The sequence below is a fragment of the Coregonus lavaretus genome (genome assembly GCF_964263955.1).
Source record: "Coregonus lavaretus genome assembly, chromosome: 6".
In the NCBI taxonomy this organism is placed as follows: Eukaryota; Metazoa; Chordata; class Actinopteri; order Salmoniformes; family Salmonidae; genus Coregonus; species Coregonus lavaretus.
In genome coordinates this window covers 41,962,678-41,989,116 of record NC_139993.1, presented here as the reverse complement: position 1 = coordinate 41,989,116, position 26,439 = coordinate 41,962,678, and the positions used below count along the sequence as shown (strand labels likewise).

General features: G+C 41.5%; 2 protein-coding genes across 5 annotated transcripts in view; both read left to right on the top strand.

Annotated features, from left to right (window-relative positions):
• Positions 1–321: 321 nt before the first annotated feature.
• Positions 322–12,514, top strand: soat1 (sterol O-acyltransferase 1). 3 transcript variants are annotated; one of them, XM_084164035.1, is made up of 16 exons: positions 322–364; positions 1,153–1,288; positions 2,206–2,264; positions 3,371–3,519; positions 3,646–3,708; positions 5,460–5,567; positions 7,283–7,565; positions 7,659–7,737; positions 7,844–7,928; positions 8,054–8,099; positions 8,188–8,317; positions 8,488–8,585; positions 8,919–9,017; positions 9,233–9,368; positions 9,520–9,665; positions 9,831–12,514. In XM_084164035.1, exons 2-16 carry the CDS (start codon positions 1,153–1,155, stop codon positions 9,912–9,914), a joined length of 1,701 nt encoding a protein of 566 aa, XP_084020161.1. In that variant the 5' UTR covers positions 322–364; the 3' UTR covers positions 9,915–12,514. The 3 variants fall into 3 exon arrangements, with proteins under 3 accessions (XP_084020161.1, XP_084020160.1, XP_084020162.1); XM_084164034.1 differs by having other exon boundaries at positions 350–464; XM_084164036.1 differs by lacking the exon at positions 322–364 and having other exon boundaries at positions 1,243–1,290.
• An 841-nt stretch (positions 12,515–13,355) lies between these two features.
• The window catches only part of LOC311131138 (tyrosine-protein kinase ABL2-like), a 30,627-nt gene continuing 17,543 nt past the window's right edge, over positions 13,356–26,439 (top strand). The window contains exons 1-2 of one of the 2 annotated variants that reach the window (XM_084163968.1): positions 13,356–13,669; positions 22,223–22,297. In XM_084163968.1, the coding sequence (XP_084020094.1) occupies positions 13,453–13,669; positions 22,223–22,297 (292 nt within the window). In that variant the 5' untranslated portion in view covers positions 13,356–13,452. The remainder of the gene's footprint in view (positions 13,670–22,222; positions 22,298–26,439) is intronic. The other variant, XM_084163969.1, reaches the window with a different exon arrangement.

The following is a 26,439-nucleotide window of genomic DNA, read 5'->3' as shown; positions in this document are numbered from 1 at the left end:
CAAATTCGTAACATATTGTAGTAATTGCAATTCGTAACATATCATTTGAATTTGTAATTCATATCAGATCATACGAAATGGATGACGGACATCCACAAATTAATACACACCATTCGAAACGTAACATATTCGAAACGTAACATATCACACTAACTGAAGTGGCTCTGATTTACTTACAGAATAATGCGAAATGCTCTGAGACCAGGTTGCAGCCAGCATACTGGTCTGGAGAGCGAAACAAATAGGCCTAGTGACTATACATGATTAATTTGGGTGCCGACCACGCTCGTCATTTAGAGGCGGGGCGGTGGCTTAGAAAAGCAAGAGAGGCGTCATCGCATCACTCATTTGCAACATTGAAGAGGTGAGAATGTGATGACAATTGAACAGGTAAATTAATTTGTAAGTAACAGATTAACACGGGGATTCATACCATACATTTTGAAGACACGGCTCAGTGACGGGTGAGTAGCATGAATCTAGCTTGCTAGCCAATTCCGTGTCTCGCTAACCAAAACAAACGCCGAACTTGACAGACAAGCTCTGCTAGGTAGCTCGCGCTTGACTGACATGTTTTCCAGCAATGGAACCACGGAATTTGAACTAACATAAGAACAAATATTTTTGTAACTTGATTAGCTCGATTGTAGCAAGTTTGTGATTTATGTCCAGCGCACTAGCTACATATCATAGCTTGTTGTTGAATACCTGGCAGACTGTGATCACTGGAGTAAGCTAGCAACTTATCCATGGTTCGATTATTATATTATTGGCTCTGGACAAATTTCTGACTGCTAGCAGGGCATGCTCAGCAAATCACAGCTGTCCACTGACCCTCAACTAACTTTTTGACAGTCCAGGTCTTTCAGTTATAATGAGGTCAGTTTAGCAAGCAAGTAAACAAAGAGATCATAGCTTGTCTTCCACTGTGTTCAAGCCCGTTGATGGTTAGGTAGACATTAATTCAAAATACATTCAATGGCCACTAATGTTTTCACATTTTGGCATTATCATGGTTCATAAGGCTATGAATTTCCATTGGTTTAACTAGTGTGGAGCTCCATCTATCTTGTCAGGTGAATATGATTTGGTTCTGGATTTGTCCACTGTAGTGTGTATACATCCAACAGGTTGTTTTTGTTTTCTTATAAGATGGAGAGTGGGGATGACGGTGTCCTGCGCTGCCGCAGAGCTTTACCTAAGATGCCCACCATTTCAGACCTGGATGACATAGGTGGAGAGGGCAGCAATGGAGAGAACCCTTGCAATGGAGAGATCCACAGTAATGGTGTGAGAATGAAGCTTGATTAACAGGTGTCAGAGCTAAATGCAACACAGATGGTTGAATAGTTGGACAGTGTTTATGCTTATGAGTAAGAATGAACTATGTGGGGGGGACATTAACAGGATATAGATGGTGCAATTCTTAGGTCATGGGTTGAGCTCTAAAATTCCATAGAAAAGGCATTGTTTTATTTCCACATTGTCAATGGCCAAACCTCAGTCTAAATTCTTTGTGAAGATAACCTGGATTAACCCCAAGTACAGACATTCAGTCATGGGTGTGTTTGAAAGGTTATACAGTGGCACTTCCTTAAACCCCAGTAGCTGTTTGTCACTAGTCATTTCTTTATAGTGGTTACATTTGCTTTCTCAAGACCAGTCTTCATTGACTCACAAATGACTAAGTGCCTCATGGAACTTCCCTGACCTGTCCTGTTGCCTGGTTCGTTACAAAGTTTAAATTTCTTATCAGAATCCTTTGTCAACAGCAATCAACTGTTGGTTGTTATCTGTAGAACTATATCCGGTCTAAAGGCTACATGGTAGTGTACTACTTCAGCACATGTTCATTTGACCCTGTTTGAAGAGGAAGATGGATTTAACCACACCTCAGCTAGCTCTGTTCCTTGTCCTTAAATTCCCCTGAGACTGTGCTTATTATTTCCCATGGGGAATAATGGCCAATTGTCCACCCGCTATATTGATTCAGGCATTTATGTAAATATTGAACATGGTATTGTTTACTCATAGTATGCCTATATCCATCCTCCTCCTGGGTAACCTGGCAACTGTATTGGTCCTGAAGTCATTTGGGATTCATATTACTCACCGGCACTGGTAGACTTTGGAACGAAATGAATACGAAAGTCTGACCCATGATTTATTGCTTTGCGTTAATTACATTTTCTCCATTTATTTCAGGAAAAATGGAAGTGGAGCAACTCATCAGCAAGAAACTCCAACTGAAGAGGAAAGCAGAGGTGAGACTTAGAACAGAATGTGTTGTCAGCAGGTCAAATGTGTTCTATTTGTTCTGAGCCGGTGATTAGATGCTGAGTGCTGATGTCACATCCTCCTAACAATGTTGTCTGTTCTCACGAGTCACCCGTCATTGATTGAGTCCCCATGATTCAACAAAGTCCTCTTAGTTCTGTCACTGTTTGTGGATGTGCCTACTCGTTAGAAAAAAAGTGTTTTGTGCTTTGCTTCTGCACTGCCAAATCCCTACTGGACTGAGTCAATCTTCCTTAAGCCTATGTAAGCTGTAGTATTATCATTTCAAAATCTGTCAAGCTGCTTTGCCTTGACTGTTAGTTTTCAAATCCCGTCATTATTTGTGCATTCAAAAAAGAGCTAATAACTAATCTGCATCTCTCCCACTATTTACATGGCTGGAGAATGGGAAAGTACAGCAAGAGGCAGTTCTGCTTTTATGATCTGAGTCAGTGGATATTGCATAGGAAAGTACTGAAATGCATTGTAGGGGTCAACCTAGGTGACTGAGTGGCCAAACAAAAGTTTCACAATGAATTGAGAAGTGCAGACTGAAGAGAAAAAGCCACTTGAAACATGTATTGATGAATGGTGTAACTGGCTGGAAGTCTTATTCACATCTTAACGCATCATAATAGAGACAGGTGAAATTAACACGTCCTATCTTTACTGTACACAATACCCAAAGCAAAAACTCAAACCCAGAGAGCTCCCTTATTTGCACACAATGTAAGAGGAAGAGAGAATGTGTAAGAGGGTTATTGTATTCTTAAAGCGGTCTTCTTGAGGGCTGTTTGTTTCCTATAAAGGTCAACAAACCTCTACCCTCATCAGCTGTTACTGTGCAAACAGATAAAATAGACCGAACAATCACCACAGTCTTTCTGGACATGAGGTCATCATTCAAACATTTTTTTCTCTAGCTACAAATGGTTACCTTACGGTCTGAGTTAATGTTCGTCTCATATCATGTCCGATTTAATATTTGTCAATATGATTATGGATTGAAATAACTTTTTTTTTTACAACCATCCTTTCTATTTCACTGAAAACCGTATGCCTTGTTGATTGTGGATGTTTCTCTGGTGTGCAGCACTTGAAGTCTGACCTGATGAAGCAGTTTGACTCCCAGGTGTTGGAGTTCATGGACAGTCTGATAGAGGAGTCGACCAGCCTGGAGCCTGCACCTGTCCCTGCTGTCTTCTCCCCTCCTCTGTCCGATAAGGAGAGGAGTAAGCTCAGGTACTGAGCCCCTCACTGCCCCCTTTTACCTTCCACCCTTCTCCTTTCTGACCTGCTCTCTTACTATGTCAGAGGTCAACATCTATTTAATTATATTTTGTCAATGTTTTTTTTTTATTCTATTAGGCATCTCCGAGGGTCATCCCAGGGCCTAGGCAAACAGTTTGTGGTCCGGAGGTCCTTGTTAGAGTAAGTGACGAGTTAATACTGGGCTGTGTGTGACTGCTTATGACAAAAAGCTCCCTCATCGAACACTACATACAGTGGGGAGAACAAGTATTTGATACACTGCCGATTTTGCAGGTTTTCGTACTTACAAAGCATGTAGAGGTCTGTAATTTTGATCATAGGTACACTTCAACTGTGAGAGACGGAATCTAAAACAAAAATCCAGAATGATATGATTTTTAAGTAATTAATTTGCATTTTATTGCATGACATAAGCATTTGATCACCTACCAACCAGTAAGAATTCCGGCTCTCACAGACCTGTTAGTTTTTCTTCAAGAAGCCCTCCTGTTCTCCACTCATTACCTGTATTAACTGCACCTGTTTGAACTAGTTACCTGTATAAAAGACACCTGTCCACACACTCAATCAAACAGACTCCAACCTCTCCACAATGGCCAAGACCAGAGAGCTGTGTAAGGACATCAGGGATAAAATTGTAGACCTGCACAAGGCTGGGATGGGCTACAGGACAATAGGCAAGCAGCTTGGTGAGAAGGCAACAACTGTTGGCGCAATTATTAGAAAATGGAAGAAGTTCAAGATGACGGTCAATCACCCTCGGTCTGGGGCTCCATGCAAGATCTCACCTCGTGGGGCATCAATGATCATGAGGAAGGTGAGGGATCAGCCCAGAACTACACGGCAGGACCTGGTCAATGACCTGAAGAGAGCTGGGACCACAGTCTCAAAGAAAACCATTAGTAACACACTACGCCGTCATGGATTAAAATCCTGCAGCGCACGCATGGTCCCCCTGCTCAAACCAGCGCATGTCCAGGCCCGTCTGAAGTTTGCCAATGACCATCTGGATGATCCAGGGGAGGAATGGGAGAAGGTCATGTGGTCTGATGAGACAAAAATAGAGCTTTTTGGTCTAAACTCCACTCGCCGTGTTTGGAGGAAGAAGAAGGATGAGTACAACCCCAAGAACACCATCCCAACCGTGAAGCATGGAGGTGGAAACATCATTCTTTGGGGATGCTTTTCTGCAAAGGGGACAGGACGACTGCACCGTATTGAGGGGAGGATGGATGGGGCCATGTATCGCGAGATCTTGGCCAACAACCTCCTTCCCTCAGTAAGAGCATTGAAGATGGGTCGTGGCTGGGTCTTCCAGCATGACAACGACCCGAAACACACAGCCAGGGCAACTAAGGAGTGGCTCCGTAAGAAGCATCTCAAGATCCTGGAGTGGCCTAGCCAGTCTCCAGACCTGAACCCAATAGAAAATCTTTGGAGGGAGCTGAAAGTCCGTATTGCCCATTGACAGCCCCGAAACCTGAAGGATCTGGAGAAGGTCTGTATGGAGGAGTGGGCCAAAATCCCTGCTGCAGTGTGTGCAAACCTGGTCAAGACCTACAGGAAACGTATGATCTCTGTAATTGCAAACAAAGGTTTCTATACCAAATATTAAGTTTTGCTTTTCTGATGTATCAAATACTTATGTCATGCAATAAAATGCAAATTAATTACTTAAAAATCATACAATGTGATTTCTGGATTTTTGTTTTAGATTCCGTCTCTCACAGTTGAAGTGTACCTATGATAAAAATTACAGACCTCTACATGCTTTGTAAGTAGGAAAACCTGCAAAATTGGCAGTGTATCAAATACTTGTTCTCCCCACTGTACATTGTCCTTAAACTGAAATGTTGCTGGCTCAGTATTGTTGATGTTTATCAGCATGGTCTCTGTCTCTTGTTTCACAGTGAGCTGTTTGAAGTGGACCACATCCGGACCATCTACCACATGTTCATCGCCTTGCTCATCCTCTTCATCCTCAGCACCCTGGTGGTTGACTTCATTGATGAAGGCAGGTGAGGTGTAGCACTGATTCTTCACTGATCTCTCTTTAAATATAAACTGCCGCTTCTCTATTGCAGTGGCGATTTTAGCATGTAAATCAGGTGGGCAAAAAATAAACAGTGTGGTGCATGCCAGCAAAGCCACTACACTAAACAATACATTAATTGCATTATAACGGTGACAAACAAACTGTTAGGGCCTACATAAAGCTGTCCCAACAGCAGTCCTAACATGCTACACCTGGCTATCAGCGGAGCCTTGTCTGGCAGCGGAACAGTTCATTCGGCCTCATTTACTGCCTTTAAAAAAAAAACATTGCTGACTTGCATAAACAAATGTGGTTTCTAATGACAATTGAGATGTACAAACTATGGCATAAGGGGATGACAAGCGGATAAGGGGTCATCCGTAATTTCGATTAAGACATTAATGAGCGAGCTAGGACGGACGTAGTCAATATAACTATTTGTTCAGCACTTTTGAAATGTACAGCGACAGAATTCAGAACATGGGCGGGTCTTAGTGTTCTCCCTGTACACCAAGTCAGAACTGTAGGATAAATAAAGGGGGCATTTAAGCAGACAATGAAACCTCTTACAATATTCGATGATTACATTTCTCTAAAACAGGTCAAAGGCTACATGTGCACCACCAAGTCATAACAGTAGGTGAATTTAAGAGGGGTAAATAGACCAAACTATTAGGGTGAGGCACATGGGCTACTAACATCTTACTACACAACATACACTTAGTATTACTTTCTTAGCTACAGTATACATATCTCCCTGGCAGATTATATAATTTATGCGGCAGCATACAATACATTTTTGGACTCACCTTGTTGTGCTGAAGCTCACTTGAACAGGAAGGTGGCGCGGCGGTCCTTCGTGGGCAAATGTTGTCATCAAAGAAAGAGGCCGGATTTACAGTTCCGAGTTGGATGACTGTTCAAAACGTATTTTCCCAGTCGGCACTCGTTTATTCCCGACTTCCCAGTTGCAATGCTTGCAGTTAGCCACTGTCACTGAGTTTTCTTCCAAACCACTCATTGTTGAATTTGCGATTTCCAACTTGTTGTTTATGTCCAATGGCCGATGAGCATTGATACGTTTTATCTATAATTTCTCTTCATTGTGTCTCTTCATATGACAAGGATTAAAAAGGATTTGCCAGTAGATTGTCGACTTGATTCATGATGACTGCTAGCTAAGATTTTGAAAGTAAGATGTTGACATGATCAGTCCAATCAAAGCTACTGTACATATAACGTGATTTGACGTCATTTTATCTGTGGCCAATGACCTTGAGCCTTCTTGGAAGGGCACTTCTAATGTAACGATGGCAGCAACCAATGGGCTTGAATTTTCGAAGTATACCCTTAGACTTGGCGTTGACTGAGTGACAGAACACTGAGCCAATCACGGTGCAACATTCTGTATTTTCTGCTGGCTTGCCCCACCACAACAGAAAGCGCTGAGCTAGGCTGAAACACCTGCATTTTGGAGCTGCCTTACTACTGTTTGTATGCAGCTTTATTAATTCAATGATTTAAAAAAAAATGTTTTACATTGTTTGCAAACTGATACGTGACGTGTATTAATGCCAAAATAACATGCAAAACAGGCACGCCCCAAAAAAGAAATGTGGGGCTCAGAACAGGTGGGGCTCTGCCCTGAATGACAGATTGCCACTGGTGTATTTACTTTTCAACCCCCCTCTTGCCCAGACTGGTGCTTGACTTTGACCTACTGGTCTACGTATTTGGACAGTTCCCTCTGGTGGTGATTACCTGGATCTGCATGTTCCTGTCAGTGCTGGTGGTGCCCTATAGCTTGTTCCACACCTGGGCCTCTCACTACCGTGAGTCCAGGCATGGGACCATGTGGTCTCTTCTACTGGGCTCTCTCTTCCTGCTCTACCAGGGCCTGGGCCTGGGCTTCCTGCCCACCTTTGTGGTGGTGACGAACAGCTTTCCCCCTGCATCCTGCTTCATCATCATCCTGGAACAGGTACTCCAAATGCAGTTCATTATTTTCTTGATGTTCAGTCTAATCATGGACACGCATTGTGATTGGTTGACAACATGTGCTGTCCCCCTGCAGGTGCGCCTGATGATGAAGGCACACTCCTATATCAGGGAGAATGTCCCCAAAGTTCTGGCTTTGGCTAAAGACAAATCCAGTAAGCAACTACATGTTGTTTTTATGTACACTGTATCTTACATTCTGTTTTTGTCTGCAGATGTATTCAGTTCCCTCTTTTTTTTTTTTGTTTGTTTGTTCTCCAGGCTCCTCCCCAGTCATCCCACAGCTGAGTCACTATATCTACTTCCTCTTTGCTCCCACCCTTATTTACAGAGATAAATATCCCAGGTAAGCAGAGTGTAATGACATAAGACCTAGTTTAAATTGTGATCATACCTCTTGCATGTTACACTCGGCTGCAAGAGCGCTATTTACCTTTCTGTAAACACTCAAACTCTTGTTTCCCTCTGCAGGAATCCCATCATCAGGTGGAGCTATGTGGCCTCTAAGTTATTACAGGTATGATTTGAGAATCAAAATGACTGCCGAGTTGAAGACCTTGACCAGAAGATCAGTTCAGTTATATAGTTTCTCTCTGGTCTTTCAGGTTCTAGGCTGTCTCTTCTATGCCTACTATGTGTTTGTACGCCTCTGCATCCCACAGTTCCGCAGCATCAGCCAGCAACATTTTGACCTGCGGGCAATGGTCCTGTGTGTGTTCAACTCTATCCTGCCAGGTAACTCCAGTCAACACATCCTCACTCACAGCTTGTCTCATTGGCATCACAGTATTCCTCCTGCATGTTCACTATATTGTCTTCTGGAGGATTCTGTTAACTACCTACAGCAATATTTTAATGAATGGAGGGAAATCATATCATCTCTGTGTGTCTCTCTCTTTCTCTAGGAGTTCTGGTTCTCTTCTTGGCCTTCTTTGCCTTCCTGCACTGCTGGCTCAATGCCTTTGCTGAGATGCTGCGGTTTGCTGACCGGATGTTTTACAAGGTACACCTTTCCTCTGTCATATTACTAATTTAGTCAATCACTGACTAGATCTACATTTACGTCATTTAGCAGACGCTCTTATCCAGAGCGACTTTACAGTTAGTGAGTGCATACATTTTCATACTGGCCCCCCGTGGGAAACGAACCCACAACCCTGGTGTTGCAAGCGCCATGCTCTACCAACTGAGCTACAGGGGACTACAGTACATTAGCTACAGGGGACTACACTGCCTCAATCAGCTCTTTGCTGTGTTCTTTAAAAAAAAAATATATATATATATTTATTTATTTTAAGAACACAGCAAAGAGCTATATATTCATTTTGCTTCACAGGATTGGTGGAACTCAACATCCTTTGCCAATTACTACCGCACCTGGAACGTGGTGGTACATGACTGGCTGTATTACTATGTATACTGTGACTTCCTATGGGTGAGCGTTGCTTTATTGTTGCACTTGGCATTAATGTTAATCTCTCTGTTTTTACGATACTTATGAAGTATCCCTCCCATTGTTTTGTAACTCTAACCTTAAACAAGCAAGCCAGTTGAGCAACTTTCATCAAATTAAATGGATCAAATTTTGTCCATGCCAATCCTAACCCTCTGGTCTGTTGGCTGTTTTTTCCCTACTCCACTCCCTGACAGATGTCGAAGAAGAGATTTCGGGCGGCAGGCATGTTATTGGTCTTCACTGTGTCTGCAGTAGTGCATGAGTACATCTTGGCTATCTGCTTCGGCTTCTTCTACCCAGTCCTCTTCTGCCTCTTCATGTGCTTCGGAAGTAAGACCTTACCTTCATTACAATACAACAGACACAATATAAAAAAACAAGGTTTTTCTCATTTTTGTGTTGTATTTTAATTTTTTTCCTAAATCTTAACTGCTCTCATTTCCTTTACTGTGCTGTTCTCCCCTCTATCAACTTCTGTCAGTGATGTTCAACTTCATTCTTCATGACCGGAGAAAAGGCCCAATTTGGAACGTGATCATGTGGACCGCTCTGTTCCTCGGTCAGGGGGTAATCATCTGCCTCTACTCCCAGGAGTGGTATGCACAGCGCTACTGCCCCCTTCAGGAGGTAAACACCACTGCACATCTAGAAAACATTCATTTTTAGGCTCATATTTCATGTCTGTTCAGATAAAGGAAAAGAGACCAGGAGAGTAATTCACTTTTAAACTATTGAGATGCAGCCTTAGATCCAACCCAGTCTTTACATGCCATGTTTTTTTGTTTTGTTTAGCCCTCTTTCCTAGAGCTGCTGAAGCCACGTTCCTGGAGCTGTCACCTCCAGACCAACCCAGCAGTGGACTCTGAGGGGCTGTGAGTGACATCACATTGAACTACTGAACCGTCAACACTCGGCAATCTATTGAATGTGTTTAGGAAGAGCACAACCTCCAGTTTCTTTCAAGCCTTTTTACTTTTGTTTTACTTTGTTTTTTTTGTTGATAGACTTTGATTTGCGTTATTCATTTGAAAGGGCATGGAGTGGGTGTGAAATAATAAAATGGCTTCTGTGTGATGTCATTCACAAAGATGCCTTATTTATCCTTTTCGTTTTATGATGACAATCCCATTGGAAATCAGGTTAACATAGAGCACATTGAAATGTGAACAGTAACTTTTATTTTATTTATACTTTTATTTTCAGCCTGGATACAATTACCATACTTTCATTTGACATGCACTTTCAAGGCCAATATTGTGAAATGGCAGCTTTGCCCAAAAGTTTACCTCTTAGCAAACATACAGTAATATATTTAGTTAATAATTTACCTGAACAATGTTTTTGAATGTATTTTTTTTTCCATGAACCCAGATGTTTCAAATGTTCAGCTACTGTATTTTGTCTCTACTAGTCTAGTCACCAGGGTGTTTTCAATCATGTTGATGGAGATAAGGGTTGGCCTCATTTCAGAACTTTGAAATTACCTCTCATTCAACTCATGAGTTGAAATTAGTTGAATTGGCTGCACCCCACAGGATGTAGAGTTTGCGTGACAGGAAGTAGAATGTAATTCAGTTCAATTCAAAGAAATTTCGCTCCGTCATACAACATGAGTTTCATTGAATCTCACTGGTTACAGTTCCAGACACCAAATAATGGATCACTTTTTTCTCTGGAAACAATGTTCATATACTCTTTTAACCCTGGTGCTTAGAATAGCCAATTATATTTCCACCAACCCTTTCATTTGTTTGGCTTCTTTTTGAAGTCCTCAGGGTCAACTTGAGGGTTACACTAATGCATTCTGGGAAATGTATGTTCCTCATTGAACAAAATTGAATCGATTTAATGAAATATAATAACTTAGAATATTCACATACAGGTTTTGTTTTCCTTGATCGTTAATTTTAAGAGTTTGTTCTGAAAATCAATTGTTTTGTTTTAACAGTATTTTATATGCATGTATATAACGACATGTTTCATGTATAAGATGCATCTTTGTATAGACTACACCTAATATAGAATATAGGCATTTGAATTTCTCTTAATTCAATTATATTTCCTTTCATTGAAATTTTGAATTGCAATTTAAATTCAACAATTGAATTGGATTTTCAGGCATGCTCCATTCAATTCTGAATTGAGCCCAACCCTGATGGAGATGTTAGATTATTCAACAAAATTGAGATTTGTTTGTTATGTGATTACTGGTATGACGGTTTTGTCAGATGTGCAGCCTTACACACATCAACAGATTAATGCTAATTAAGAATACATATTTATTCAAAGTAAATATTGAAGGTGATTCTATACAAATCAGAAATTCCACACCTGAGCTTGAGTTGGTGGAAACTGCACTGCTGTTGCAGCTGGCTGCTCCAATGTTAACATTGTCTGTATGACTGATAAATGAAACATGTATTTACTTGATTAGTGCCAATGCCTAAATATATGTAGCTTTGGCAGGTTTCAGATTGAGGTGCTGCTGTACATTAGTGCATTATTTGCTTTTGTCAGAAATTACATAATTACACTAACTGTTGCCATTCATGGTGTAAATGAGGGATTGTATGTCAGCTTCAATCCATGAGTCTGATAGTCTCGTCATTTTGTGATGTTTATCTCTCTGGAGCAGTTTTTGATGCTAGACTCAAACCATGTATGGTGCTAATCTGAACCACCAGATGGCGCTGTAATGTAAGATTTTTGAATTTCTACACTTCTTTCTCATGACAATCCATTGCTATTAATAATCCTAAATGATCCATACATTTCCATTTTAATTATCCAAGTAATTATTTAAGAAGGACCGCTTACAAAATATTGTGTTATATAGAGAAAAATGTGTGCGCGTATATATATCCTAGCAAGATATTTTGTTGCAAGACTACTTCAGCCTGTATTGGAATTGGGAGACTGTTCACTATTTGTGGTAGTATTTCTGTGGTTATTTCGAGCCCACTTGCAACCTTTGAGATTATTATGATGCTCTTTTCATCATTTAGAAAATGAGTGATACTTTTGTTCAGATATTTCTATTTTTGAACAGAGATTGACATTCCTCTATTTTTCTTGATACAGTTATGGAGTTATGGTGTTTAAAACAATTATTTGGTATTATACGAGATATGTTGGATATTATTTACCATTACAGTGCATTAGTTATTATATGTCAGGTTGAAAATAAAGCTATAAATCTTATAGTATATTTTTGGTCTTTTAACCAAATTCTGGGTTCGAATTGTGACTGCAGCATTTTTTACTTCAAAAGAACAGTTATGGTTTTTGATGTACCTTCCATATAGACTATTGTACATTTCACAATGTCAAGACAATTAAAATGTCAATGGATTTTGCCAAATGCTTTTTGTCATTAAGTTTATTGTTAAAACTATTTGCCTCATTTTATTGTTACTTTTTTTTAAAACGTTAGAGTGAAGAAAATATTTACTAAATAAACTATTTTCTTAAAACTGCATAGTTGGTTAAGTAAACATTTCACTGTAAGGTCTACAGCTGTTGTATTCGGCGCATGTGACAAATACAATTTGATTTGACTTAATATAAAATGTAGTCAGTTCAAATCACAGTTGTGGGATCCTATCCATGAAATCACACCAGTATGTGCAGTAGGAAAAGGGGGAGGAGGACATACTGAGGCATGAAACATTAGCTGTCATGTCAATGGTATGGATCCGATCTGTCGTTGCCAAAAGAAAACAGCCACAGGCTGTCTTTAAAGTGTTTTTATGGGAGAAATATCTTTCACACAAATAACATTAGGTCACTGTTATGACCGTATTTCAAGAGTGTATATTCTGACGTTGAACAATAGACATTTTGTTTTTCCAGAGGTCTAAATTCATACATAAAAGTTGTGAACAATGCAAGCATGATGGTCTAGCGAATCGCGACAGAGGTTATATGGTTGGTGCACGAGCTGTCCGCCTAGTGGCTAGGAGGTCCTAGTAATGTTGGGGACAGGAATGGAGTTTGGTGAAGGGTGAACCCCCCTTTGCGAAATAGCAAGCTCTATTCTGCGGTAAAGATGGCGGCGGCAGAGGGGGCGCGCAGTGGCCGGAGCACGGCGAAACGACCCTGAAAGGCTCCGTATTTCATAGAAACTCGGACGTGGGGGACCGAACATTACTGTCTCGAGATCCCACGGACCGTTGGCAGAGAGTTGTTTTCAGTGATTTATCAGACTTTTGCTTTATTGTTTGAGGCAAGGTGGGTGGGTTTCACACGGAAATAGCTATCGAGCTAACGTTAAGCTAGCTAGCAAGGAGACGGGTGGAGAAAAGGGGGTTGAGGAAGACTTCGGAACAGGCCGCTCCATAGTTGGGGGATGTGAACTGGGAGTGTGCAGGGTTGGATAGCTTCGTCCCGAACATCTTTACACCGAACTGCGGGGATGGGACAACAGGTAGGCCGCGTCGGTGAGGGGGCTTCGACAGGGCTCCAACCGCCATCGCCACAACAACAGCAGCAACACCCGGGGAAGGGGAACAGGGGAAGCGCCGGGAGGAGACCACGGGAAGTCAGTAACGTTAGCACTGGAACGCCGCCAGGCAGGGTTGCTGCGGTTAACGTGCCGGACCCAGCAATTAATATATTCACCCAGCATTCAGGTAGGAATAGGCACATGGTATTATAAAATAGTTTATTTTATCAACTGATTTGTCAAATAGTAGTCAAACTGTGATTTTTAATTGGCTAGCTAACCAGCCAATTTACTTCTAGTCAACTCTGTGCTCGTCAACGACGCGTTAGCAGAAATAAAACAAATTGCCATCAGTGCCAGCTCCAGTTGTACGGTTAGCCAGCATATGTTTGCTAGTTTTCTTGGTTTCTAATGTGTTCTCGTACATTATCAGACAATGAACTTGAAGAGCACAACTGTGAGGTGACAATGACAGCTTGAAATGTCCCACAAGTAGCCTAATGTTAACGGTTGTGTGTGTGTGTGTGTGTGTGTGTGTGTGTGTGTGTGTTTTTCATGCAGCTGTCTGGCATGGGCAGGTAACAGTGCAGTCAGTGCTACTAACGAGGATTGGGGTTGTTATTCTGATCCCAAACAGAGTGATGAAGAAAGAGCCGTTTCAGGACTACACAGCTGCAAGCAGCAAAGGGACTGTTCACTTCTCCGGCCACTGAGAGATGCTTGTTAAACAATTATCTCTGCCACCAGGGGATGCAGTGGCAATTCTACTCCATTAACTCACTATGACAGCCACAACAGTCTCACATTTCAGCCTGGAGTGGTTTTCACATGCTCGGTTACAACATACTCATTATGTTTGTGTAACTGACCATAATCCAACATATTCTTTGAGGATACTCTCATTTTCATAGACATTGTAAGGTACTAAAAGACTGTGGTCAACCTTGCGATCTAGTGCCCCAGTGACACACTCACAGTGGGCTCTGAGGGTCAAACTGGATAGATGCACACTCATTATGCAGCTATCTCGACCTGCTATGTGTCAGTGGCACTCAGGATTTGGTCAAGAGAAGGCAATCAGTAAGGATGTCCCGGTGGGGAAACCATTATTGCATTTGGTCAGCCTAGTCCTGTTCTGAGCTAGAAGTAATTGCTGTTGTGTATGTATGCTGTTGGGTTCCGTAAGACCATTAGGGAAGCATTATGTTTTAGAAGTTGAGGGGGGTGTGATTATTCTCTGAATGACAAAGCTATAATATCCATCCACAATTGTAACAACTATCCAGTCTCTACTGCTTCCATTGAGCTTCCGCTTGCCCAAGGGAAGGTCAGTCAAAGTCTTGTATGGAATCAGATGTGATGGGAATCGCAAGATTGTATGGCTCGTCCAATAATTGTTTTTTCAGCTCTCCGCATAGGGGCAAGGAGAGACCTGTCACATCTTCACAATTAACCTCTTTAACTGGAAACGCAAACCTACAAAGTGCACATCTGTTTTTTAAAATGTAAAGTATGTCCTTTTTATAGCTGGATGCATAGCCAAGTTGTTGGAAGGCTGTTAACCTTGTAAACCCTCAAAATATAATGGAAGTATGAAAGCATTTGTCTGCAACTCTCTCCTTGACCTAGCAGAAGCTATTCTAATGTAAGCCAATGCTATATGATGCAGTTGTTATTACCTGGCAGTGCCACTGTTCGGTAATAGCAATGTGTTGTGAAATCATGGAGCCATGTGAGTAAATCAGCAGTATGTCAACATCTAACATGGTTTTTAACAGGATTTTAGCCCTGCACATCTGGCTAAGTTATGTCACCACTCATCAAGGCTGCTTTAAGGAAGATATTATTTTGCAACAAAGCACATTTCGTCCTTTCTTTGCTGAGCAAGATAATTTGAGGTCCTTCTTCCTTTTAGCCATTTGTGATTGTCACTGTTGAGTAGTTGATCTTTTGTGTGGTTTGTCAGTGGTAAAAGGCCAAGGTGAACAGTACAGTTTTTACCAAATGAAAATGCAATGACTTCATGATCATGTTGTTTTGATACTGTGGCTATTTTAGATGGATGTCTCAGTCTGTGACCCTTTTGAGGTGTGTGTGGTACGTGTGTACTGGTGTCCGTGTGTATGTGTGTATGTCTGTGTACGTGTGTGTCTTTTTGACTGAAGGAAGTGATTCACTGCAGGGACAGACGCAAGTTTTCTGAATCAATGGCCTCTGCATGTCACTGTCCCCCAAGGTGACTCGGCACATCCCTGTTGGGTCACGATGCCATTTTGGTATTTCTTTATTATTTATTCATTGTGTCTGGCTCTTACAATACGTTTCTTTGCAGCGTTATGAAAACCAAAGCCTACATGACTCAGTGGTGTTTTGAAGCTGAAGGGAACTGTATCTTTGTGATACGCAATATGTAGACTCAGTGAAAGAAGGCTCACATTCCCCCTAACCACATCATGAGTTTAGAGTGCTCACCCAGTGTAATGCTCTTCCGATTAAGTGAACTTAGAATTCTTCAATCGTTTAATGGCTTGTGTGGAACTATGGTCTCGTTCATTTTGCTCTGCCTTGGGCTCTCTCTCATTTGTAGAATTCACAGAAGTGCTGATTTGGCTATTAAGCCCATAAACAGTTCAGCAGGTTGAGAGGTCGAGAGCAGGTTTTATATACTTGATTAGGAAATGGGCAATTTAACAACATCTCTGCTCTACATGTTCTCCCTCTGCCTGCCTTCATAAAATGGAATGAATTCCAGGGCAGCAGGACAGTGGGTGGGAAATCTGCCCATTATCCCTGGTACATAAACTGATTTGCATTAAGGATGAAATTGGATTAGACAAATACAAATTTCTGTATGTGCAAAGGCCCCAACAACCAAAATAAGCCGCATAGTACTGACAATTGAGTTTCTGAGGCGGCCGTGAGATTAACTAATTTAAACATGGTGTGTTCAAGTAATAATGTCAATTGGTGGCTTATCTGGGTGACTGGATCCTCTCCCCCACCCAGCAGGTCACCCCGAGTTGCATCCTTCAGCCACTAGAAGGAGCTCCATCTCTTAATTTTCAGTCCTATAAATGCTGGGCAGTTGTGTTCATTTGCATGTTTACAAGGGTGTGTAGGGAAAGTGGGATACCTAGTCAGTTGTACAACTGAATGCATTCAACTGAAATATGTGTACTATGCTTATGCATGCCATGAAGCACATTGATTATGATGGTGGACTATGTTCTGGTAATATAGTACACCCTGTACTATTTCTTCATGAATTATTCATTCTTCCTCTCTCCTCTCTTTTTACCTGACTGGTGAAAGCATGAGGCTGGAGACTAAAGACAGCACTTAATCCCGGTTCATTTTGACTGCATTAACCATACCCAGTGGAACTCATTCTACTCTCGTTAAATTAACCAAAGGAAAGGAAATGGTTGGAGTCGAGACTCACATGGTGCTGCTGTTGCAGATGATGACAACTGTCCCACCTGAGCTTATATACTCACACACACACATATATACAGTGGGGGGAAAAAGTATTTAGTCAGCCACCAATTGTGCAAGTTCTCCCACTTAAAAAGATGAGAGGCCTGTAATTTTCATCATAGGTACACGTCAACTATGACAGACAAACTGAGGGAAAAAATCCAGAAAATCACATTGTAGGATTTGTTATGAATTTATTTGCAAATTATGGTGGAAAATAAGTATTTGGTCAATAACAAACGTTTCTCAATACTTTGTTATATACCCTTTGTTGGCAATGACACAGGTCAAACGTTTTCTGTAAGTCTTCACAAGGTTTTCACACACTGTTGCTGGTATTTTGGCCCATTCCTCCATGCAGATCTCCTCTAGAGCAGTGATGTTTTGGGGCTGTCGCTGGGCAACACGGACTTTCAACTCCCTCCAAAGATTTTCTATGGGGTTGAGATCTGGAGACTGGCTAGGCCACTCCAGGACCTTTGAAATGCTTCTTACGAAGCCACTCCTTCGTTGCCCGGGCGGTGTGTTTGGGATCATTGTCATGCTGAAAGACCCAGCCACGTTTCATCTTCAATGCCCTTGCTGATGGAAGGAGGTTTTCACTCAATCTCACGATACATGGCCCCATTCATTCTTTCCGTTACACGGATCAGTCGTCCTGGTCCCTTTGCAGAAAAACAGCCCCAAAGCATGATGTTTCCACCCCAATGCTTCACAGTAGGTATGGTGTTCTTTGGATGCAACTCAGCATTCTTTGTCCTCCAAACACGACGAGTTGAGTTTTTACCAAAAGGTTATATTTTGGTTTCATCTGACCATATGACATTCTCCCAATCCTCTTCTGGATCATCCAAAAGCACTCTAGCAAACTTCAGACGGGCCTGGACATGTACTGGCTTAAGCAGGGGGACACGTCTGCCACTGCAGGATTTGAGTCCCTGGCGGCGTAGTGTGTTACTGATGGTAGGCTTTGTTACTTTGGTCCCAGCTCTCTGCAGGTCATTCACTAGGTCCCCCCGTGTGGTTCTGGGATTTTTGCTCACCGTTCTTGTGATAATTTTTACCCCACGGGGTGAGATCTTGTGTGGAGCCCCAGATCGAGGGAGATTATCAGTGGTTGTGTATGTCTTCCATTTCCTAATAATTGCTCCCACAGTTGATTTCTTCAAACCAAGCTGCTTACCTATTGCAGATTCAGTCTTCCCAGCCTGGTGCAGGTCTACAATTTTGTTTCTGGTGTCCTTTGACAGCTCTTTGGTCTTGGCCATAGTGGAGTTTGGAGTGTGACTGTTTGAGGTTGTGGACAGGTGTCTTTTATACTGATAACAAGTTCAAACAGGTTCCATTAATACAGGTAACGAGTGGAGGACAGAGGAGCCTCTTAAAGAAGAAGTTACAGGTCTGTGAGAGGCAGAAATCTTGCTTGTTCGTAGGTGACCAAATACTTATTTTCCACCATAATTTGCAAATAAATTCATTAAAAATCCTACAATGTGATTTTCTGGATTTTTTTTCTCTCAATTTGTCTGTCATAGTTGACGTGTACTTATGATGAAAATTACAGGCCTCTCTCATCTTTTTAAGTGGGAGAACTTGCACAATTGGTGGCTGACTAAATACTTTTTTTCCCCACTGTATATATACACATACATACATTCAGTGGGGAGAACAAGTATTTGATACACTGCCGATTTTGCAGGTTTTCCTACTTACAAAGCATGTAGAGGTCTGTAATTTTTTATCATTGGTACACTTCAACTGTGAGAGACGGAATCTAAAACAAAAATCCAGAAAATCACATTGTATTATTTTAAAGTAATTAATTTGCATTTGATTGCATGACATAAGTATTTGATCACCTACCAACCAGCAAGAATTCCGGCTCTCACAGACCTGTTAGTTTTTCTTTAAGAAGCCCTCCTGTTCTCCACTCATTACCTGTATTAACTGCACCTGTTTGAACTCGTTACCTGTATAAAAGACACCTGTCCACACACTCAATCAAACAGACTCCAACCTCTCCACAATGGCCAAGACCAGAGAGCTGTGTAAGGACATCAGGGATATAATTGTAGACCTGCACAAGGCTGGGATGGGCTACGGGACAATAGGCAAGCAGTTTGGTGAGAAGGCAACAACTGTTGGCGCAATTATTAGAAGATGGAAGAAGTTCAAGATGACGAGAGTTGGGACCACAGTCTCAAAGAAAACCATTAGTAACACACTACGCCGTCATGGATTAAAATCCTGCAGCGCACGCAAGGTCCCCCTGCTCAAGCCAGCGCATGTCCAGGCCCGTTTGAAGTTTGCCAATGACCATCTGGATGATCCAGGGGAGGAATGGGAGAAGGTCATGTGGTCTGATGAGACAAAAATTGAGCTTTTTGGTCTAAACTCCACTCGCCGTGTTTGGAGGAAGAAGAAGGATGAGTACAACCCCAAGAACACCATCCCAACCGTGAAGCATGGAGGTGGAAACATCATTCTTTGGGGATGCTTTTCTGCAAAGGGGACAGGACGACTGCACCGTATTGAGGGGAGGATGGATGGGGCCATGTATTGCAAGATCTTGGCCAACAACCTCCTTCCCTCAGTAAGAGCATTGAAGATGGGTCGTGGCTGGGTCTTCCAGCATGACAACGACCCGAAACACACAGCCAGGGCAACTAAGGAGTGGCTCCGTAAGAAGCATCTCAAGGTCCTGGAGTGGCCTACCCAGTCTCCAGACCTGAACCCAATAGAAAATCTTTGGAGGGAGCTGGAAGTCCGTATTGCCCAGCGACAGCCCCGAAACCTGAAGGATCTGGAGAAGGTCTGTAATGGAGGAGTGGGCCAAAATCCCTGCTGCAGTGTGTGCAAACCTGGTCAAGACCTACAGGAAACGTATGATCTCTGTAATTGCAAACAAAGGTTTCTGTACCAAATATTAAGTTCTGCTTTTCTGATGTATCAAATACTTATGTCATGCAATAAAATGCAAATTATTACTTAAAAATCATACAATGTGATTTTTTGGATTTGTATTTTAGATTCCGTCTCTCACAGTTGAAGTGTACCTATGATAGAAATTACAGACCTCTACATGCTTTGTAAGTAGGAAAACCTGCAAAATTGGCAGTGTATCAAATACTTGTTCTCCCCACTGTATATATGGATGGATGGTTTATATTTAGGATAATATTTTACAGCTTTTTCATTCTATTTTTGTATTTTAAAATCTTATTAGATTTTTTGAAAATATATTTGACATGTGACAAGGCCACATGGTGGGCCAGAGATAATTACAGAAACCTGTGATAATCTGAAGTACCCAAAAAGGCCTATAGATGTCATCTGATAAAATTCCATGTATTCCTTTAACGTTACTAAAACTATATATACTACCGTTCAAAAGTTTGGGGTCACTTAGAAATGTCCTTGTTTTCGAAAGAAAAGCAATTTTGTTGTCCATTAAAATAACATCAAATTGCTCAGAAATACAGAGTAGACATTGTTAATGTTGTAAATGGCTATTGTAGCTGGAAACGGCAGATTTTTAATGGAATATCTACATAGGCGTACAGGGGCCCATTATCAGCAACCCCAAAAATTGCTTGTCGAAAAGGAAATTTCTAAGTTACCCCAAACCTTTGACCGGTATTGTATATATCATATTGGGACTTTGTTTACCCTACAGAAGGCCAAGTTGTTTACGGTCTCTCTTGTGAAACCTAGATCAGTGGTTCTCAACTGGTTTTGCTTCGGGACCCAAATTCAATCAGGTTGTCTCGGTCGCGAGCCAATATTCGCATCGTGAAAAAGTCGCCAAAATACAATCTGCAGAACTATTTTTAATGCTATATTGATAGTAAATGTATCAATTATGACAAGGTAACAACATACCCACCTCATTCATTGTCAATAATACAATATTGCCCATATTCTTGATGAATAATGTAAAAAAACTCACAGGCTAATAGCTCTATATTGAAAATACTGTGATTTGAATACTTTTTTTCAGAGATTCAATTATGAAAAAATGTAAGTCGTTTATGTTCAGACTGGAGTATTTTTTAATAGAAAAAGTGTTTATTTAAATAAAAAAAAGATATATATATACTCAAGACACCCGGAACCCACTCAACCTACCGTGTCCCAAATTTGGGTCGTGACTCACCTGTTGAGAATTGCTGACCGACATCATATTGGTTCAGATACAGTATGTCATGCTGCTGTATGAACATTATGATGCTACTGTTGGTTTTCCAAGTGGGGGACTGGTCTATTGGACTGCTTAAGTGAAGATGTCTGCTCTGAAATGCAAAACCGGTTCAGTGTTGATTGGGTGCCAGGACTTGGCCTGGGTTGTGTCTGACTGCTCTATCAGTGCTTATCCAGATATCCTGACTTGGACCCTTCTCCCTCAGCGGGACTGAGTCTCTGTCCACTATCACCCTCATCCCAGACTACTTGGTTCTCTCTATGCCCAAAGCTCAGCTCAAATCCTTCATCTTCATTCCCTGTCTTCTCATCTGCCTCTCTCTAATTCTCTCTCTGTGTCATCTTAGTGGAGTTGAAATTGAGCACTGCTTGTACCCGGGATAATCCTCTCTGTCCTCCCTCTTCTTCCCCTCTGCTTTAATCACACGCCAGAGTCTGCCTTAATCTGGCCCTTCATGTGGCGCTGCCAGGGCCGCCTCCATGCTCTCTTGTGTTGAGCAGTGGGGGTGAGACCAAGGAGCTCAGCCACAGAGAGGGCCCATTTCTCTTTCAATGGACTGGGATCATTTGCCCCATTTCAGAGAGAATGGAGCGAATGACAGTGGCTAACCCGGGTGCTATCAAAAGCCTTTTTGATACTGTGCCTTGTGCAGTGCAGGGCTGTTTGGGTGGCCAAGCCCTGCATATGGAAGCAATGGGAAGGTAATCTCGGCGAGCTCAGTGTACTATCACAGGAATGTGACTAGGCCCACTGAAGTCAGTGTAATCCCCTTCAGCCAGGCCTGAATGTTCGTAGTAATTTCAGTGGTTCGGATACCCGGGTCGACCAAAAAAATTAATATAAAAAATATTTATGTGCCCTTGAGCAAGGCATTTAACCCTAATTTGCTCCAGCGACGCTGTACTACTATGGCTGACCCTGTAAAACAACACATTTCACTGCACCTATCTAGTGTATGTGACAGTGAAACATCTATGGAAAAATTGAACAAATGGCTAATTAAAGGCCAGCTGCTGCTGTCATGGGGTCTATTGAAATGAGATGTTATATTTTCTGCCTTAGGACTTTTGCTCCGAGTCCCGCTTGATCCTGTCAGGCTGATCCTATCATCTCACCTTGGCTGGACTGTGATGCAACGTATGTATACCATTTTGCTTCGTAACTGATGTAATCATCTCTAGGCTTACATCTCTACACCACACAGAAGGCACTCTATGGTCTCTCCACACAGTGCCAAGGTGAAAACCTCACCACACTGTTGTCAACTGTCCACCTTATTAAGGGTGTTTTCACACATAGTTTTGAGCTATAGTTAGAATCAGAGTTAGATTATTTGTTACATTGTATGTTTTTCATTTGGTCCAGTTGGTTTCACATTGCCAAATGTCAAACGAACTAAAACTCCTCAACAAAAACAGGTGTCCATGCAAGTAATTTGTTTATTGGACAAAAATGCTCATGTTAAATCGTCTATGATTAGCGCAATAGCCGCTATAACTGTGAAGTGAATAGCCTATATTCAGTAGCCTATATCCCCGGGATAGCCCCCGTCTCCCCTAGTCTGCATCGGATGCGCTCATAAATGCGCTGCTATACGGTTAAATCCATATGAATTCAATCACTTTTTGACACCGCCCCTTTTGATTTGAACGAAACCTTCCATAAATATTTGTCCATTGTAGAAGTGCACAGAAAGTGACTTTTTGGACCTGAATGCCAAGACATTTTTAGAGATAATGTTGACCTATTTTGCAAACCATACCATGAAACATCTGTCTTCATTACTGGAAAATATAAATGGTTGAGATTGATATCATTAAAAAACGTACAAACAGGGTTGTCAAACTATTTAATAATGTTTATAACAATTAGAATATTTTAACCTTAAACGTAAATTATCTAAAAACGCATCAATGTCAATATTTTTCATATTTGCGTATGTTGTAGAGAAACAACATGCTCTTGAATACAGGGTGGGTGTCATGTTTTGGCTGATAAATGTACTAAAATAAAACTGAAATTTAAACTTTCAAATGGTACCACAAAAAAGAGGATCATACATCAGGGTATGTTGAGTTGAATGGGAATACCTGTTTTGAATTAGACCAATCCTCCATAGGAAACCTATTGAAATCATAGAAATATAGATAATAGAATAGACATGACCATTAAGTTGATATTCGATGGTGAGTGGACCAGCTTCCATCTTTGTGGTACTAATTATACTGAACAAAAATATAAACACAACATTCAACAATTTCAACGATTTTACTGAGTTACAGTTCATATAAGGAAATCAGTCCATTGATATAAATTCATTAGGCCCAAATCTATGGATTTCACATGACTGGGCAGGGGCGCAGCCATGGGAGGAGTGACCTTTTATTGTCCCCAGCACAAGGTGCGCCTGTGTAATGATCATGCTGTTTAATCAGTTTCTTGATATGCCACACCTGTCAGGTGGATGGATTATATTGGCAAAGGAGGAATATTCCCTAAAAGGGATGTAAAGAAATTTGTGCATACAATCTTAGAGAAATAAGCTTTTTGTGCGTATGGAAAAATTCGGAGATGTTTTATTTCAGCTCATGAAACATAGGATCAACACTTTACGTTTATATTTTTGTTCAGTATAGAAATAGAAATGTCAATTCAGTTTACCTTTTGATGGTGTACCAGCTAAGTTACTGTGGTCTGAAGTAATAGGTCCATTCTATGAATTCTATTTCTATGATTGAAATGAAGCCCACTCTGTATTCAAGAGCATGTTGTCTCAACCTATGGTAGGCACAACACAAAAAAAACTTAGATGTAAAGTAGGGTCTAAGCTACAACAATATTAAATAAATCAGAGTTTATGCATCTTTTGATAATTGATGTTAAAGGTTAAACGTCATCATTTCTATTGATATTATTTTTTTCAAGATACACTACATGACCAAAGGTATGTGGAAACCTGCTCGTCGAACATCTCATTCCGAAATCATGGGCATTTACACTACCATTCAAAAGAAATGTCCTTGTTTTCGAAATAAAAGCAATTCTTCTGTCCATTAAAATAACATAACATTGATCAGAAATACAGTGTAGACATTGTTAATGTTGTAAATGGCTATTGTAGCTGGAAACGGCTGATTTTTTATGGAATATCTACATAGGCGTACAGGGGCCCATTTTCAGCAACCATCAGTCCTGTGTTCCAATGGCACGTTGTGTTTGCTAATCCAAGTTTATCATTTTAAAAGGCTAATTGAGCATTAGAAAAACCTTTTGCAATTATGTTAGCACAGCTGAAATCTGTTGTGCTGATTTAAAGAAGCAATAAAACTGGCCTTATTGAGACTAGTTGAGTATCTGGAGCATCAGCAATTGTGGGTTCAATTACAGGCTCAAAATGGCCAGAAACAAATAACTTTCTTCTGAAACTCGTCAGTCTATTCTTGTTCTGAGAAATGAAGGCTATTCCATGCGAGAAATTGCCAAGAAACTGAAGATCTCGTACAACGCTGTGTACTACTCCCTTCACAGAACAGCGCAAACTGGCTCTAACCAGAATAGAAAGAGGAGGGGGAGGCCCCGGTGCACAACTGAGCAAGAGGACAAATACATTAGAGTGTCTAGTTTGAGAAACAGACGCCTCACAGGTCGTCAACTGGCAGCTTCATTAAATAGAACCCGCAAAACACCAGTCTCAACGTCAACAGTGAAGAGGCGACTCCGGGATGCTGACCTTCTAGGCAGCGTTGCAAAGAAAAAGCATATCTCAGACTGGCTAATAAAAAGAAAAGATTAAGATGGGCAAAAGAACACAGACACTGGCCAGTCAAGTTCTTCCACTCCGATCTCGACAAACAAAAATTTCTGTATGGACCTCGCTTTGTGCACGGGGGCATTGTCATGCTGAAACAGGAAAGGGCCTTCCCCAAACTGTTGACACAAAGTTGGAAACACAGAATCGTCTAGAATGTCATTGTATGCTGTAGTGTTAAGATTTCTCTTCGCTGTAACTAAGGGGCCTAGCCCGAACCTTGAAAAACAGCCCCAGAGCATTATTCCTCCTCCACCAAACTTTACAATTGGCACTATGCATTGGGGCAGGTAGCGTTCCCCTGGCATCCTCCAAACCCAGATTCGTCCGTCGGACTGCCAGATGGTGAAGCGTGATTCATCACTCCAGAGAACGCGTTTCCACTGCTCCAGAGTCCAATGGCGGCGAGCTTTACACCACTCCAGCCGACGCTTGGCATTGCGCATGGTGATCTTAGACTTGTGTGCGGCTGCTCGGCCATGGAAACCCATTTTATGAAGCTCCCGACTAACAGTTTTTGTGCTGACGTTGCTTCCAGAGGCAGTTTGGAACTCGGTAGTAAGTGTTGCAACCGAGGACAGAAGGTTTTTACGCATTTCAGCACTCGGCGGTCCCGTTCTGTGAGATTTTGTGGCCTACCACTTCGCGGCTGAGCCGTTGTTGCTCCTAGATGTTTCCACTTCACAATAACAGCACTTACAGTGAAACCAGGGCAGACATTTGACGAACTGACTTGTTGGAAAGGTGGCATCCTATGACGGTGCCACGTTGAAAGTCACTGAGCTCTTCAGTAAGGACATTTTACTGCCAATGTTTGTCTATGGAGATTGTATGGCTGTGTGCTTGATTTTATACACCTGTCAGAAACGGGTGTGGCTGAAATAGCCAAATCCACTAATTTGAAGGGCTGTCCACATACTTTGTATATTGTATTCTCAAATAGCTTGACAACCCTGTTTGTAAGCTTTTTAAATGATATCAAACTCAACTGTTTTCTTTTCCAGTGATTTAAGACATGGATGTCACATGGTATGGTGGGGTATGGTAGTCCCCTGTAGCTCAGTTGGTAGAACATGGCGCTTGCAACGCCAGGGTTGTGGGTTCGTTTCCCACGGGGGGCCAGTATGAAAATATATGCACTCACTAACTGTAAGTCGCTCTGGATAAGAGCGTCTGCTAAATGACTCAAATGTAAATGTATGCAAAATGGGTCAACTTTAAGCAGTTTTATCTCCTTTATTTCTGACCACTTCTTCTGTTGGCAAACATTTATGGAAAGTTTTGTTTAAATCAAAAGGGATGCAGTCAAAAAGTGATTGAATTCAAATGGATTTACCCATACTGATGCTGCATTTCATCAAATGCTCGCAGTCAAACAACCAATAGACTGCGTTCTCACCTGCAGCGAACCGCACCATGGTACAAATTTTATCGGACTGAGACCACCCTTTCTGAGTGAACCACGGTGCGT

What these genes read in the sequence shown, in the direction of transcription:
- soat1 (XM_084164035.1), top strand. Translation starts at nt 1,153, where the DNA reads ATGGAGAGTGGGGATGACGGTGTCCTGCGCTGCCGCAGAGCTTTACCT. An exon ending in TACAGAGATAAATATCCCAG is followed by an intron (nt 7,929 to 8,053) that starts GTAAGCAGAGTG and finishes TTCCCTCTGCAG; the next exon opens with GAATCCCATCATCAGGTGGA. An exon ending in CCTCTTCATGTGCTTCGGAA is followed by an intron (nt 9,369 to 9,519) that starts GTAAGACCTTAC and finishes AACTTCTGTCAG; the next exon opens with TGATGTTCAACTTCATTCTT.